Source organism: Eptatretus burgeri, chromosome 1 (assembly GCF_056783735.1).
Source record: "Eptatretus burgeri isolate ZD-2024b chromosome 1, Ebu_testis_v1, whole genome shotgun sequence".
NCBI classification, from domain to species: Eukaryota; Metazoa; Chordata; class Myxini; order Myxiniformes; family Myxinidae; genus Eptatretus; species Eptatretus burgeri.
In genome coordinates this window covers 145,152,218-145,170,819 of record NC_140961.1, presented here as the reverse complement: position 1 = coordinate 145,170,819, position 18,602 = coordinate 145,152,218, and the positions used below count along the sequence as shown (strand labels likewise).

The window sequence follows — 18,602 nt, the reverse complement described above, 5'->3', positions numbered from 1 at the left end:
ATGTCTTGTGAGTTTTTTTTATGCAGGGCTTCAATAGGACATGAGGCATGAATCAAAATTGTATTTGTTTTCCTGTTTGGGGCAAGCCTTGTTCAGGCGATCTTCGGTGGGTGGATGTGAGCATATGCATCAGTGGTAAAGGTCATGGTATGATGTGAAAACACAAATTTGCATGCATGGTGTGTAGATGGACATCAATGCTCATGCTGTTATATTCGCAAACAGTTGATGCATTAACGTGCATTCCCCCTCTCGGATGAACGTTGATTGGATGCCGTCTGATAGCATTGGTTCATGAACATTAAAGATCTCATCATATCCTTTGAAGAGAGTGAGAAAGTTATCGCATGGAAGTGAACGAAGGCTAATTCGATGAATGGATGGTACCTGATTATGCAGTACTGGTGGACCGCTGTTAGACATGATACTGGACAAAGCACCGGAGCTGGTGGAATGAATACACAACAGGCAGGAAAAAAACTTTGGCAAGATCAAAGCAGCTCTCAGTATGCCAGCCTTGGGTTTATGAGGAAAAGGTGCTGACTACTGATGACATTGCAGCACGACAGGAAACAGCTGATGCATTTGAAAGTGCCAAGTGGGAGAAAAATAGATTGCTTTTATAACACAGAAACAAAACTTTTGGTCTCAAATGAGGGTAAAGTGGTTGCCAGAAAGGTGATTTTACGACTGTTTGCACGTTTGGCTCACGGAAGTGGCCACACGAGCAAAAGGGGGATGTAGAAGGAGGTGCTACGAACATGGTATGCTCCAAGATTTGCATCGGTGGCAGAAAAAAATTGTAGAAGCTTTGTATATTGTCAAATGTTGGTGGGGTGTGCTGCCTTTTTGGCTGTTGGTTGCATCATTGGTTGGGGTATGGCTGTGCCGCTGATGCGGTGCCCCTATTGCCAGTGCACTGGTGTTCATTTTTTGTCAGCCTTGGAGGAGTGACAGGCTGATTCAACCCTCTGGGGTTGGTTCGGTGGTCAACGGGACTAGAGCTCAGGAATCTAGGATTCCAACTCACCACTCGAACCGCTAAGCCAACACCTGGTTATAACATTGGTAAAGTGTCTCCAAATCATATGGACATATATATATATATGATGTACAAGATAACGATTAACTTTTATGCTGCCTTAACAAAGGTTGTCAAAGGTTTTGACTCGCAGGTCAGACAAGCGCTACCGGAACCAGCTGCAGAGGAACACCACAGCATCCAGCGCAGTAACTGGGTGCACATCAAGGTGTTCAAGCGGAGGAATGCACTGAAGGCACATTGGACTGGACCACATCAGTTATTATTGGTCACCAACACAGTTGTCAAGTACAAAGGTAAGATTCACGCATCTCATTGCAAAAGGCAGACAGGAAGTTGTAAAGATAAGAAAGGAAATCCGCAAGGGGGAAGGATGTTCCCGGAGGTTTATGATATATATATATATATATATATATATATATATATATATATATATATATATATATATATATATATATATATATATATATATATATATATATACATATCAGTGCTTTTGATTAGTACGTGCATAATTGTGACAATATGGATGATAACAGGCAGTGAGGGCTTTATGAGAATGTCACAGAGAGCAGAATGTTTGGTAGTTTGAGAGCAGGGGAAACAATGAATGAGTTGTGACTGGAAACACAGGGCAGAAGGTAAATATCAATCTAAAATCTAAAATATCAGAATAGAAATATATATAAAATATCAGAATAGAAGGGACAAATTGCATGAGAAAGGCATATATGGACAAACACTTATACGACCTTCCATGTAATTATGCACCCCGTGTGACACGGGAGGAAGGGGACGGAGACACTGCACACCTGAAACACGGCATAGTGTTCATGAAGGAATAACTGGACATCCACTGAACATCTGTTTAGCAATATCTTTACAACATGCTAAAATTATGAACAACAGCAAGTGTTGGGTTTGCTCACAAGCAACTATTGAGGGACAAATTACTGGGACAAGGATAGATATAAGGAAGGATGGTCGGATCTTGGTTTAAGGGAGTATTTGGTGGATAGGGATCATGGATCGTCCACATATTCATCATTGCTATTGTTGTCATCATAACATGCATCAGAGCAGTGATCGTTGTATGTGTGTGAGAAAATTTACCAAAGTAACAACGATGGTGGCTCATGAAGTTTCCCTGGACCAACCATCTCTGAAGATACTGAAGACGAAGAAAACCCAGAAAATGAAAAACCTAATTTAAAATTTAGTTGAAACACCTTGTGGTGGTATTTTTGGAAAATATGAAAGTACAGACACTCATGCCTTTGGAACTGACAAAAACCTTTCTTCTCTTTAAGAAGAATTTGAGGGGCTTGCTCAAATTATATTTGATTAGTACAATTAAAAATGGTGATTGCCTCGTGGATGTATATGTTCGGTGTGCACAGGGTTCCTTTCCTTCCAAAATCACCTGGGCGCTCCAACTCTGTGGGTGGGGAGGTGGCGGCCCCCTTTGGTGTTGCATCCACTCGCAAGGGTGTTAATCCACCACAGAGCGCAAGATTGGATGACTCGGTTGAAATGAGCCTGCCGCAAGCCAAATGACAAATTTAGATTTTTAGAAGGTTTGTTCTTACAGAACAAATCATTAAGTTCTTCTGTTTCAACAAAGGGGGAAACTGTGAAAACTGAATTATTATTAATTAAATGTAAAAATGCAAAATTAACTTCGTTTAGTGCTTTGAAAAGAATTTAAAAAATATAAGCTGGGAAAACTAGAAGAGGGCAGAATACACTCATTCCTCTGAAGCTATAAACAACTTTGCAAAGACCTCATCGATCTGATGACCATCTGAACTCACAATATCTCCCCCTCCCACCCCCAACACTCTTTCCTGGGGCTATACACAAGCTCCAAAACAAACCAATTATCCTTCTATGTTACAATTTATATAATTCACAAAGTTCCATCTGTTCTCAAGACATACCCTGGTGAAACTGCATATAGACGTACAATATTCAATCTAGAGTTGAGTCTTCAGCTTGCAATGATGTAACAGGCTGGGGCCTTCCTCCTGGACACAGAAGTGTCTTTTATTTTACTGGAATAAACGGCTTGGATATGAACTTACTTTTTACTGTCTTAAGGTAGCAGGAAGTCTGCTTCCACAAAACTTGTATTTCAAATAAACAGATATATCATCAAATGAGGAAGTTCACCATGACATGCAATGCAATGTCAAATAATGATTCCTGCATTGGGTTGTTTCCGTCCAGTGTCGCTGTTCTTCTGGCATAACTCACACATGTTCACCTCGTCCTCTGGGGCTGCCAAACCATTGAGTTCTGTCACATTGTTCTCTCTCATATGCTGGCCCATACATGATTATTCAGATCAGATAAGGTATGGGAGAATGTGCCAGAGCAGAGCTTCGCTGTGTCCACTTTCTGCCAGTACTCCAAGGGCCTCTGTCTGGCATCCCCCAGGCAGATGACTGGCCCATCCCCATCTCCTTGAGATGCTGATCAACCTGCTGCAACCACGAGGAACGTGTTTGGCCCACTGTCCTCCTCCACTAACGAGGCTCCCTCTCTGAGAGAATCTGGTGAGCAGGATCAGCATCAGGAAAACGAGCCACATGTCCATACAGCCGCAAATGATGCTCACGGACTATGCAGGTAACAAATTTCATTTGAGTCTCTCTCAGAAACGTTTCGTTGGACACAAAGTCCGACCAGTGATTGCCAAGGATTCTCCGAAGAGAGCTTGGACTAAAGCAATTAAGTCTCCATCTCAGATCCCTGGTCAGAGTCCAAGTCTCACATCCATATAGCAAGACTGGAAACACCAAGGACCTGAAGACTCGGACTTTCGTCCTCCCGCACAGGTACCAGCAGCACCTCACCCCATGATCCAGTGGATTCATGACTCCCCAGGCCCAATCCAGACGTCAGTTGACCTCTGGCTTACGGCCAGCAGAGACATGAATATCACTGCCAAGGTAAGTGAATCTCTCCGGAACCTCAAAATCCTCATCACAAACAGGTACAGACAGGATAGCAGTATCCAAGATGTCAATGAAAGCCTAGATCTTAGTTTTGACTGAAGAAATCCGTCATCTCAGTGGCTCCGACTCCTCATTCAGCACATCAAGGGCCACAAAAGGATATGTATAGTCTCCACAAAGATGACTGCATCAAAATCAAGGTCAGAGATCTTGACATTCCCAATCGATGCACCACAGCTTGATCTCTCCGACATCCGACCCATAATCCAGTCCATATATGTGCTGAAAAGTGCGGGGGCCAGTACACCCCCATGAAAAACTCCAGTAACAACGAGAAATAAGTCAGGGATGGTATCACCACATCTCACAACACTCTCAGTACCAGAGTATAGTTCAGATATCAGATTGATCAGTTTTTGGTGGCACCCCACAAAGACCAACAATCCTCCAGAGGGCTTCCCTATTCATAGAATCAAATGCATTGCAGAGATCAACGTAGCCTGCAGGCAGCCACTGCCGAAACTCTTATCTGTGTTCGCTGAGGACACGAAGAGCAAGGATACGGTCAATCGTTGACCGCTTTGGTGTGAAGCCTGACTGCTCGGGACGCTGGTGCTCAAGCTTACGGTGGCAAACCCTATCAAGAATTATCCGAGCAAAGACCTTGCTCAGCACTGAGAGCAATGTCACCCCTCGGTCGTTGCTGTCATCTTGAGGATCACCCTTCAGTTTCCAGAGAGGGACAACAAGGCTCCTCTTCCAGTCAGTTTGGATTATGCCTGTGTTCCAGGCAGAGCACAGTACTGCACGCAATGACATGAGTACAGCATTTCCACCGGCTTTCGGATGTTCAGCATGGATGCCACAGATCCCAGGAGCTTTACTCCATTTCAACTGGTTCACCGCAGTCTGTTTTTCCAGAAACAAAGGTGGACCACAGTTGATTGGAGGATCAGCAATAGCGAGAGCAACACCCTTTACGTCCAACTCGACAGCTGGTGGATCAACCTTGTACAGCCCCTCAAAGTAATCGGCCCAGCAGGCCTTCACTTCAGACTCCTCTGTCAAGAGCCCACCATCCTCTGCTCGAACGACAGTACACTGAGGGACAGGCTTGGAGGAATGCAATGTGCAAATTCCCCTGGAAGCAGGATGAAAATAATTTGATCACATGTATTGCTCGAACCCCCTCACAGATTCCTCGCATATTGGCCTCCTTGTCCACCTTTAGTGCATCTTCCGTTTTATGCCCGAGCTCTCTGAACAGCTCAGCTCTGCCATTCAGCCTGGCCCTTTGACTCTGGTCAATGGTTTTCAGTGTCGCTTGAGAGACAAAATTATTCTTAAGAAGAATAATACTGAAAATAATAATAAGAATAATGCATTGAGTGATAATGCTAAGGTGAAACAACTTCGCGTTTCTCTAGATGGAACATTTTATCCACGAGATAGATTGGAAATTGATTGGGAAACAAAATGATTATGCTGAAGCATACAAGTCTTACCAAAAGGAGTTTGAAAGTAATGGAAATAAAGAACCCATTTTGGATATGACAGCATTTAAAAGTCTGTATACAATCGATGCAATTGACCTGAGTGCTCAAAAGGAAACTATAAAGTCTAATCGAGTGGATACTTCCCTATACTTTGAAAGAGGAGAGAATGAAGAACTTGATACATATTGTTTGCTGTTGGAAGAAACAGAATTACAGATTAATACAGATAATGGTGTTATAATTCGTCTCACATTATTTTTTTGATAAATAAATGAGTAATAAAGTGCCAACTGGGGTATATGTTAATCAAATCAATCTTCATAAACTATCATCTTGTATTCAAAATCAAAATCCTTGTATGATTAACGTAAAAACAATTCAGAGAAAAGGAGCAGTAAGAATTCATGTTTTGCTCACAAGAGAACAGGTTAAAATCTTGAACGATACTGGCTCACTTAAAATTAAAATGTCGAAACCAATGTTGAAGAAATATTCACTAAGAGAGACGAGTGGAGGATTTCTCCCATTTCTAATTCCTTTATTTGCTGGTTTAAGTGTGGCTGAAGCATTGACGGGAGGTATTTCAGCAGCGGTGAAAACTGCCAACGAAAGGAAGGCTCAACTCTGGGCACAAAATAATTGGAAAGACATAACAAAGAGCTTGAGAAACAAATTAGTGGAAGTGGTGTAACTGTAGGTTTTGCAGAAAAACTTGAAAGTTTGCCTGATAAAGCAAGATTGTTAGTTGGAGATATGCTTTCTTCTATCACACAAGCAGGTGTAAAATTAACTAAAATGATTAATGTATAATATCTTTCTAATAAATAAATGATGAGTGGTTGATGAGTGGTTTAAAAAATTTGGAAAGAATACAACATCAAATTTAGAACTTATCAGATATTATAAGAAATTAAAAATTCATAATGTGGTTATTTGTCTGAGAGATGAACTAACAAACGTGTCTAAACATACAAAGAATATTATTATGAACTTAGAAGATAATAATGGGAACGGTTCTCATTGGGTTTTTATTTTTAATAGTCAAGACAAATATTATTTCGATAGTTTAGGTCTTCCACCACCTGTTGAAGGAAAAAATTCTTACAGAGTGGTGTTTATCAAACATTTCAAGTCCAAGAATTAAATTCCAAGTGTTGTGGTCAATTATGTCTCTATGTATTATTTCATCTCAACAAAAATTAATTTTTAATGACATTATTTTTAATCTAATATAAATGACTTATGTTGGTAAAAATGGTTCTATCTTTTATGTATCCCAAGAACTGAATATTGATTTCTCAAATTATTACACAAAGGCACAGGCTGAACGAGAGAAATATAGTATCGCAAAAAATATTAATATGAAAAACGCTTGTAAATTAATAAATTATCCAAGCCCAACTGATGCGAATGACTTGGTGAGATTAAGTGATTTATCACAATATATATCCTTAAATAAAACGGCTGTGTATTCCAAAGATACAGAAGTGTTTATTTTATCTCCAGGTCATACAGAATTCACAGTTCCAATTAAAATAAAATTTTATAAATAAGGGCGTATCGTTTGTATGAGAATAGAACAATGGGGATATGTTATGAATGATTTAGGGTATAATTGGTCATTTCGAATTTACCTAGAATACCTGGAACAATTAAATCAATCTCGTATGGAAGAATATTATCCACTTGGTGCCGAGAATGAGTTTTGTGGAAGCACGATTAGCAAACAACAAATAAATAAATTTAATATGGGTAAAATCAATAATGGTTTTGCCAGAGTTTAAATCATGAAAACACAACGAACAGGATTATATAAAATAAGTAAGGAAATACAAAATGATTTTACTATGGGAATATGGAGAGGTATTTCCTGTCATTATATGAATCTGTCATATATTTCTAATACATAAATGACAGCAAGAAGGCTTAAAGAAAATTATCATTTCTGTGTCCAAGCATACCTTCAAGAATAGGATATTTGGTATTTTAATAAATATGTTCAACACAAGAATGAGGTATTTCAATAAAAAATTGGCTTTATACTGATGTTAATAAACCAACAACTTTGGATTTATTTAAAATGTTAAATAATGAAAAAAAATTAAAGTCAAGAAAATGCAAGGCTCTTTTAGAAATTCAGAAGAAATTTTGTTGGCTTCCTGTTTTAACAAAAAATATTTTGGATACAGGAATAACAAGAAATCCTGCTAAATATACACTATGTATGATATGCTTACAAATATACACTATGTAAGTATATATAAATAATATATAATATATATTATTATAAATATATAAATATATAAAAATATATAATATATAAAAATATATAAAAATATAATATAAATATATATATATAAATATATAAAAATATATAAAAATATATAAATATATTTATATATTAAATATATATATAAAGATTATATATAAAATATATAAATATATTTATATATTAAATATAAAAATATAAAAATATATAAAAACTTACAAATATATAAAAACTTACAAATATACACTATGTAAGTGACGCAAGGATAGTAAGGGATGTGGAAGGAGTTTACGAAACTGAGACAAGAGAGAAGGAGAGGGAGTAGAGAGAGAAGGAGGCAAGGGAGAAGAGAGAAGGAGGAAAGAGAGAAGTGAGAGAGAGAAGGAGGCAAGGGAGAAGAGAGAGAAGGAGGAAGGAGAGAAGAGAGAGAAGGAGGCAAGGGGGAACAGAGAGAAGGAAGAAAGGGATAAGGAGGAGAAGGAGAGGGAGGAAAGAGAGAGAACAAGCCGGTAGGTGACGTGTGGTCGCTAGATTAAGGCAAATTTGAAATATGTAGATAAGAGAACACATCAGATGGCATTTTTACCGTTCGTTGTTCCATATAGGAACATGACGAGCAACTGTCCATTCATCATTTGTGTTCGATTCCCTAACCCTACATTAGGGAATCCCAATGCAAACGTTGGGGTGAAAGCATATCATATTATAATTGCATACTAACAGAGTTTTGGACGGATCGGACTGAAAATTTTTGACCAAGAGGTTGATTATAGTGCGCATAAAAGTGCTGAAGCCGATTTTTGATTTTCGAAAAAAAATATATTTTTTTCGGATTTTTTCAAAAATTTCAAACTCCCGTTGCTAGGCAACGGTGGCGTCCATGGTGACGGTGCTCCAAAGCATATAACTAGATACTGGTATGAACCTACCAGTCAAGTTTCATCAAAATCGGTTGACTCCTCTGGCCTCCAGAGCTGTCCATTACATACAAACAAACAGAAGGAAAACCTGAGACTAAGGGTAGTCGAGCGACCACCCAATAAATAAATATAAAAATATGGAAACCAGTCAGATTTTTAAAAGATCGAATTTGTTCCAGAAAATCAATCAACCTCAACGCACCGAGGAGGAAAACAAAGAATTGGCAAGTCTATTCGAAATATTTGCATCAAGACTATTAACATCGGTTTCAGGGAGAAGATATAAATGAGAAAGTGGAGATAAGGAAGAGAAAGAAGGAAAAGATTATATTATTGATGATGTTGGTGGGATTGACTTTAATTAAAGTTTTACATTTTTTTTTTTTCTTAAATAAATGGAGGAGAGAGTGGAGACATTTCTAAGGATTCTTTATGTTTTAAAAATTAAGATTCAAATGTGCATGTTGGAAACTAAAAGGGTTTTCGCACTCTGTCGGAATTTTTCTCATAAATAAATGAGTTATTGTCTCAAATGTAAAAAGAAAACTAATACTAAAAATATTTCATATTTTAAATGTAAAAATAACAGGGTCATACAAAAAGGCATATGTTCGGTGTGTGGCTCTAAAAATAGTAAATTTATCTCCAAACATAATCGTGGGGCAGATATACAAAAGTTTTTATCAGGAAGTAAATTTACAACAACTGGAATACCAGGTGAATTACATTTACCAGGTTAGTCTTTCTGTTGTCCAGGAACAAACTTGAATAAAATATTAGATGAGGCTGACAATCCCAAACCATGGAACAAACCTATCAATAGGGTTGATGAAGTATGCATGAGGCACGATATTGATTATGGAAATATCACAATGTTGGAAGAAAAACATGAAGCCGATAGAGAAATGTTGTATCATTTGTCTCTGATACAAAATCCAACTTTGAAAGAAAAAGTTGATCGGTTCATCGTGAAGAAGATGATCAGTGCTAAATTGAACCTTGGGCTTGGAAATTCAAAAAACTTATAGGCTCTAATGATGTCATTGACATTGAAGAGCAATTAGCTGATGCATTATATAAACCAATAATCACAAAGTTTCATAGAAGGAAGGTTTATTCCAAGGAAGTTGATTATATCTGGTCCGCTGATTTAATTGAACTCAGTTATGATAAGGGGTACAAGTATGCTTTAACCATTATTGATTTGAGGAGTAGATATGTGTGGGTTGTCCCTATGAAAAACAAAACCAGGAATACACTCATGTTCGCCTTCCAACAGATATTTAATAAAAGTAAGCGAAAACCGTAAAAATTGTGGACTGAAGTGGGTACAGAGTTCTGCAACAAAACATTTATGAATATTCTTAAAAATAACAACATTATATTATTCGGCACCTTTAATCAAGGAAAAGCTGTTGTTATTGAGCGATTCAATCTCACTTTAAAAGAAAGACTACATAAAAAATTCACCCAACTCGGTTCTCAACAATGGTTATCTTTGATTCAGGATATTGTAGTTAAGAATAATGATACGATGCACACCTCAACGAATACTAAACCATCAGAAACATTTACAAAATTAGAATATGAAAAAGAGATTAATGTCAGAAAGCCTAAGTTCAAAGTTGGTGATATAGTCAGAATATACAGGTGAAAATTTCATTTTGAAAAAGGTTATACTAAGCGATTGACAAATGAATTTTTTAAATCGTTGATGTAATAGATACAGTTCCTTGGACTTATAAGTTATATGATTTAGAAGGGGAAGAGATTTTAGGTTCATTTTAATCACAGGAATTACAAAAGACAAAGATAAAATATTTAAAAAAAATTTGACTCCACCCCTTTTTTAACTCCACCCCGTTTTGACTACACCCACACAAGCCCCACACACACAATCCCCACCCACAAAAGCCACATCCACACAATCCCCACCCCACACAAGCTCCACCCATGCAAACACCACCCACATATGCCAAATCCACATCCATCATATCTACATAATTAGTGATTAGTTAATTAGTTCCCCACACACAACATGTTTATTTAATTAAAAAAATTGCTCGACCCACACAAACCACATCCACACAAACCCCATACACACAAGCTCCACCCATCCACACAAGCTTCACCCATGCAAACCCCACCCACCCTCACAAACCCCATACACACAAGCTCCACCCACACAAGCCCCACCCACCCACACAAGCCCCACCCATCCACACAAGCTCCACCCACCCACACAAGCCTCACCCACACAAGCCCCACCCACCCACACAAGCCCCACCCACCCACACAAGCCCCACCAACCCACACAAGCCCCACCAACCCACACAAGCCCCACCAACCCACACAAGCCCCACCAACCCACACAAGCCCCACCCCCCTATGTGTCCCCACCTTTGACCCACCACCCCCCTCATCCAACCCACCCCCCTTGTCCCACCCACCACCCTTCCCCACACACACACACGGGGAGGGGAGGGGTGGGATGAGGGGGGTTGGTGGGTCGTTGGGGGGTGCACCTCCCCCCCCACCCCTCCTTTGCACTTCCTTTATTCTTTTTTTAATAATTAAAAATTAAATAATTGAGAGCAAAGCAAATATAATTAAAGAGCAGGTTGCGGGTCACCTAACATGTTCTGAAAATTTATCAATATGGTTATATGTGCATTAAATAGTTGGATGCAAACTATTGTGGTTGCCTAACTATCAGGAAAATTAATGAAATTTCCAAAGTTGTTATTTCTCGAGACTGTTGAAAAAAACAGCCGTGTGCCCATATATGGATGGTGACGTCACGTTCTCCAAAACAAAGCGGGCGCTCACTCTCTCATTGAAGAAGTGTCCAGTTGAGCGGGCCGTTCTTTTGCTTTTTTTGAGCTTGCAACTGTCAAATATTATCCTTTTTTATTCTGAATTATTGTAGAACAAAGTTATTTGGATATTTATACATCATGTCTCGTATGTGTGTCCTCATGTTTTGTGAAAATGGCTGGAAAACGGGTAATTGCTCCCACCGATTCCTGAAGGAATCAAACATTCGCCTGCAGTGGATATGATTTGTACAAACAAAATTGGCCAACTTTCCCACAAAGAAAACGGGTAAAGAGGACCGTTTGGATAGACTTGTCATTTGTAGTAACCATTTCACAGCCGAGGTTTACGAAGGCTTAAACACCTCTGATCACCACTCTGTGAATATGAGTTATTGGTTGACAAGTTCCCCAGATACTGCTCTGTCACATAATCAATTGTTGAGTTTAAGTGAGAAAAGCTGTTGAATACCTTGAAATGTATTCTTAAAGAGTATATGGAAAAACATAAATAAACTTTCTGAAAAACACAAGCATGAAAAAATTTCTCAACAATTCAAGTTATTGTTGATTAAATTACATTTTTTAACAGAATCAGCAAATTGGGCTTTTTCATTTCAATTGTAAAAAAATTGATCAATTTTCCACTTTTTTTCTAAATTTGGTAGAATATTTCCCAATGAGGCTAAACATGTTTTGGTATTTATATGCCACAACAGTCTCTTTAAAGTTGGGGTTTGTTCTCACTGTTCACTTTCGCTGGGGTCAAGCTCAGCTGTCAGAAAGACTTCAACGCCAAGGCTGCAGTGTATAATATATTTGGGTCCATTATTGATTCATTCTATTTCTGACTCTTGAGTGACTAGAGGGTTGGTGGTGGTCGTATGGCAGCTTAGCTGCCGGGGTAGCTATCATTTATTGAAGCATGACTGTGTCGCTGATGCAGAGCCCCTCTACCAGTACACACACTGGAACTGGTACTCATTTCACCAACCTCGGAAGGATGACAGGCTGAGTCAACCCCCTGGTGTATTAATTCAGCGGCCGACGGGGCTTGAACTCAGGACCCTAGGATCCCAAGCCGCCACCCTAACCACTGAGCCAACACCAGGCTACTAGAGGGTTAAAAAAATTATTATATCAAGTCACAAACGAATCAAACTTTACATTATTTTATGCATCGAACAAGAAAATGAAAATCTACAAACCAATCTGTCTGGTGGAGTATGTCAGTGTGAACTGCCGGGCAGTTGTACATGAAATAGGCCGTTTTCTGGCACTTGCAAGTGGCTCAAATTGATATGGCTGAGGGCAAGAAACTCCATTGTATAAATTCCCATCATCCTCCGACTCGTCTTCGGCAATATCCGAAAGAAAACACTCAATTTCATCGCTGCTGAAATCACTCTCTAATTCGCATCTCACCATTGTTCACACGCTGTTTCCGAATGTTCACGAAGTTTTCGGAGAACGTGACGTCATAGCATCTTTGGTAACTTCCGGACTGTTTTTCGATCACTGACAAAAGTTTTGACTTAAAAGTTAGTTTTAGGATATTTTGAGTTTCAAATGTAAGAAAATAATTGCCCAACGATTATTAATGTGCTTACAACCTTCGAATCATGCTGTCATCAGCGATTCAAAACCTGCTCTTTAATCAAGATTGAAAATATTAAACATTTTTCTTTGGGTAAATATTCAGTTGTGAGAATGGACGATCTTTCCCAGCAGTCTGCTTCAGATGACTTGTGATTTTGAAACTCGGATACCATATTCCGTTTTGAAACAAAAAGAACCATTAGAGCATGTAAAGATGATTATATAATGATATGAATAAAATAATAAATATAACATTTACCTCCAGAAGATAGTGTCATGTCAGATTCCTTCAGAAGATTAAGTTGTGTGTTTGGTTCATCCAGACAGGTGTTTAAACTGAAAAATAAAAAATAATAATAATAATGAGTCAAAGACAGAGACACACACACACACACACACAAACACACACACACACACACACACACACACACACACACACACACACACACACACACACACACACACACATACTACACACACATGCACAAATACACACATACACACACACACGCACACACACAAATGCACACACACACAAATGCACACACACACAAACACATGGAGACAGAGACAGAGCGATAATTTTCTCACCTTGGACTCAGGTCATTTAAGATCAAAGGACGTGAGAGAATTTCTTACCATCGAAGAAAAATATCACTCATTTCTTTCCGAAATGAATAAATGTCTCCAAGAAAGTCATTCATTTTTATCCACTCGTTGTGTAATTCAGATAACTCATTTGCAACATCAGCTATCAACGATGTTCTTATTGGGGACAACCTGCTAGAAAAAAAAACAATTATTAGTCGCATTATGATTTAATTCTGTTTTAAACAAGTAATGGATTGGGTTGAGATCTCTCCTGTCATCTTGTGAAAACGATTGATCTGCAAGGTTGTAGTAGTAATCTGAACGCTCCATTTTCGTAATAAAACACGAACGACACACAATTTGGTTTAAATAAGCAACTTGACGTAATGGGAGATTTCACAACAATGGTTTTTTTCAGGGTGTGCCCCACATAGGAAATGACTTCGGAATTTTTGGCTTGGTTCGGGCGAGGCAGCTGACTTCAAACTGACTCATTTTAACACGAAAATGCAACATCTTGCTTTGAATGATTTTGATAAAACCTACGTTTAAAAGCTGTTTTTAGCTAAACTTTGTTCTGTTAGTGTTCTGATGATTTAAAATATAACTATGAGACTGGGAGACATGGGCACCGAATACTTCCTCATTTTCATGGCACGACTGTGCTCTTAAAAGCACTTCCCCTATTTTATAAAACCGAATGAGGGATTTACATTTTACAAAACCGAATTTTACAAAACTAACCCTAACAGCCCTTTCTTTCGTGCTTGAAGAGATAAAGTGAATATACTCAATGGTGATGAATGTAATAGAAAAATTAATTTATTCCCCAAAATAGAACATGGACAAATATTCGTTGGTTCGCTCTTTGAGTGGAATGAAAATATGAAAGGGAAGAAGTGCTTTCATCAGTAAGTCTCAATTTTACATTTGCTTGTGTGGGAAGGAAGGGGATTGGTGGGGAGAAAATCTGTCTCCTATTTTGGGCTTTTGGGGCTTGAGTCAGTCTCAATTTTACATTTGCTTGTATGGGAGGGGTAGGAAATCAGTCTCAATTTTACATTTACTTGTATGGGAGGGGGAGAAAATCAGTCTCCTATTTTGGGCTTTTGGAGCTTGAGTCAGAAATTTTTCCCTTTCCCCCCATTCATTTGAATGGCTGCCTCAAAACCCCATTTATCCTCGACTCACAGCCTTGCTTGCTTAAAGTAAATAGGTATATCAGCGTAGTGATAAGACTCGTTATTTCCTTAAATTATGAGATTTCACAACAGATTTCAACATGTATTTAATCCGGAAATCCAATCGTCAAAACCAATATAATATTTCGATGATATACTTCAATTATCCTGTGAGAGTACATCGTCGAAAATCATATCATATAAGGCATGACATCGCTCCAAGCTCCTAAGTTGAAAACTACTGTATCGTACTTACAAAAGTGATGTATTTTAATTAACCGAAACATCCAATTTTCACTCTTTCACTTCCTTGGAGTTTTCTTGGTATGCATGCAAAGTTTCAGACTGCTAGGTTTTATGGCTTTGGAGTTATGGAGGAGACACACTGATACACACACACTGACACACTGACACAAACAAACAAACACACACACACACACACACACACACACACACATTGTCTCATATTAGTGGATATATTGTTGCGGACCCAGGGTCAGGTTGAGAAGACCACGAGGGTGGGAAGCTACCATTAGTTCCCACAAGATCTTTCATTAGTTCCCACAAGATTGATCTTTCAGATGTGGAAATTGATTATGTTGATTTGTTTCATCTATTCAGCCGTACAAAATTCTCTAGCAAGGAGAAAACGTGATGACTTAGCAAGGCAACTGGTCTGTGATTCTGCTAAACTTATTCCATGACGGATTTTGTTGAAAACATGTTTTTTTTCTCCCACATGTATTGTGCTTCCATAAATTTGTTATAAAGAAACAAGGCAAGAAAAATGATTGCCAGCAAGCATTTTGTGGCAAACCATGACATTCCAAGTAGAAATTTGTGTCATATCAACAATTTATAATAAAATGTACGCCAAAACGTCAATATCGGCTGGATTTCTAAAATTTTCAATTTTCACATGATTAACTTGAAATTTGAAAACGATTTATGTTTCAGGTTAACTGAATTCAACCAGCCAATTATTTTATAGATTTTTTCCTTTTTCTTCCCACTGGATGTGGAGAGAACTTCCTGTTCCTTGTTCCTTGTTCCTTGGTGTTTGTGGCGCACCCTCTCGACTGAATATATGATGTGGATTTTACAGATATATGATGTGGATTTTTTTAACCCACCTTGTTGTGATCGTTGTCCTCCTGAAGGATTCCAACTGGCCGATTGTGGAATCCTATTTGACTTCAGACAGAGTTTAACGCTTGTCCGATTTGATTATAAAATCCTACACCAGGCACTGATAAAACTGATGTCCACACAAGTCCTTCCTTGTGAAACAATTTATTTCCTAATTAAACACCATACACTTCTCACCCTTGTACAATGAACTTAAAAATCCCCATTTGTTTGCAATATTATTTGGTTCTATTTCATTTATTCTTACTTTAGTTAACAGTTAGACCAACCCGATTCAATTCACTTCTACATTACATCAGAGAGTTTTATTCTAACTTGGTACTTGGTCAGTTCCAAGGAGTACGAGCCACTGAGAAACTATACTTCCTCACGTGCTCGTCCTGAGAACAATGTGCCTTTCAAAACATTTATACTTCCATGAGAGAGAGGTTGGGGGATATTCACCCAGACTGTAGACGTGTCCTTTAGACAAAAAGCCACTTCGTACATTTTCTAAGCAAAGGTTCATTTATCAGCTCGGTCACTCTGCTCCAGAACAACACATTTCTTATCATTTATGGCAAAAGTCTTTTGGCCAGAAATGACAGCCAATTCAATTTGCAGCATAAAAGTTACATTTCTGAAACTCCATTTGTTACAATTTAAAATACATTAATATAAATTTTTCCCCCACAGTCATCATGGACCAAAAGGTCAACACAAGCCCAAGGTCAACAACTAAGTTGGTATTTCGAAAATCCTCAATTTTCATCCAATTGAATTGAAATTTGAAGAGGATTTATAGCTCAGGTCACTGAATTCAACTCATGAAGTTTTTTTTTTCAGTCAACATAGACCAAACGGGCAACATAGGCCAAAGGTCAACAACTTAGGTAAGATTTCTAAAATCCTCAATTTTCATCCGATTGACTTGAAATTTGAAGAAGATTTTCATACCAGGTCACTGATTCAACCACAAATTATTTTTGAGGTCAACATAGTCCAAAACGTCAACATAGGCCCAAGGTCAACAACGAACGTGGCATTTCTAAAATCCTGAATTTTCATCCGATTGACTTGAAATTTGAAGAGGATTTATATTTCTGGTCACTGAAATCAACAAGGCAATTATATTTAAGGTCAACATAGAACAAAAGGTCAATGTAGTCCAAAGATCAACCATTAAGGTGGTATTTCTAAAATCCTCAATTTTCATCCGATTGACTTGAAATTTGAAGAGGATTTATATTTCAGTTCACTGAATTCAATGGGGCAATTTTTTGAGGTCAACACAGACCAAACGTTCAATGGGGCCCCAAGGTAATCAACTAAGGTGGTATTTCTAAAATACTCAAATTTCATCCGATTGACTTGAAATTTGAAGAGGATTCACATACCAGGTCACTGAATTCAACCACCAATTATTTTCGAGATCACTGAAGGGAAAATTTATAGGGAGGGCATGGTAAATGTGAATATGACCGCTTCAAAGAAGTCTTTGGCTTCGCATAACACCAATATCATGGCCAAATGATGTCTTTTGTGGGTGGAAGAAATGTTAAACACAAAAGGATGGACGAAAGCAGCGTATTATTATTTAGATTGATGTGAAAGGAGTGTCAAATTTCAAAAACTATCATATTTCTTTCCAACAAAGATATTGCGCCACATTTCGAAACAGAAAAAAATAATCGGGAGTGATTGAGGCAGCGATCTGTTTGTTCTATTTTTCATGTTCTATTTTTTTCTGTCCTATTGAAAATATTATAATTTCCCAATAGGTTTGGATTAACTTGAAGCAACTTTTACTTTATATTTTTTTCTCTCCAAAGAGTATTTCTATGTTTCAGGGTGGGTCAGACATGCAGACGCCAATAGCCTATTATATTGTGATGGTTGTGAGACCCAGAAAGGCCAAAGCGCATTCACATAGTTTAAAGCTAGTTATGTCTTAGAAATATATTTAGCAATTAGGAATATATCACATTCATGTGGATAGATATGCATTGCAAACATAAGTTGCCATAAGACCTTGTTCTTTTCCTCTTTACATTCTGGACTCTAAACATTTCATGCGAGCAGCACGCACACACACACACACACACACACACACACACACACACACACACACACACACACACACACACACACACACGCACACATAATGACGTCCCATGTCCTTCACTTTTCATTATAGTGGAGAATTTGGCATGATTGGTGTGAGGCGGAGGTTGTCGAGGAACCTCATAATCAAACTCCCCCAAGAGGAAACAATCCATCAAACCTTACAGGTGAGCATAAGGATCTAGCTTCTCTACACTTCATGGAAAAAATAACCCTGCAAAGGCCCCTGCATCACCAATTGGCCTCCGTTGCTGGGCAGAGGAATGGGACCAAGCCAATCCAAACAGGGGGGGGGGGGGCTCCGACTGCCTTCCACTAGCCCTGCACCAATAGGGGACCTCAATGCATGCAACGAGGGGTGGGGGTAAGGAAATAAAGGGTGAGACACGGGGATAGACACCAGAGATTCGCACTGATCGAGGTGAGCAGATCTGTACACATTGTGGGAGACAGATGAAGAGATATACACTTCTTCA

At 38.5% G+C, this 18,602-nt stretch overlaps 1 protein-coding gene across 1 annotated transcript in view; it reads left to right on the top strand.

Annotated features, from left to right (window-relative positions):
• Positions 1-18,602, top strand: part of LOC147035686 (uncharacterized) — a 61,097-nt gene that overhangs the window by 1,116 nt on the left and 41,379 nt on the right. Inside the window, 1 exon segment of the mRNA XM_085846664.1 lies at positions 1,176-1,338. Coding sequence (XP_085702790.1) covers positions 1,176-1,338 — 163 coding nt within the window.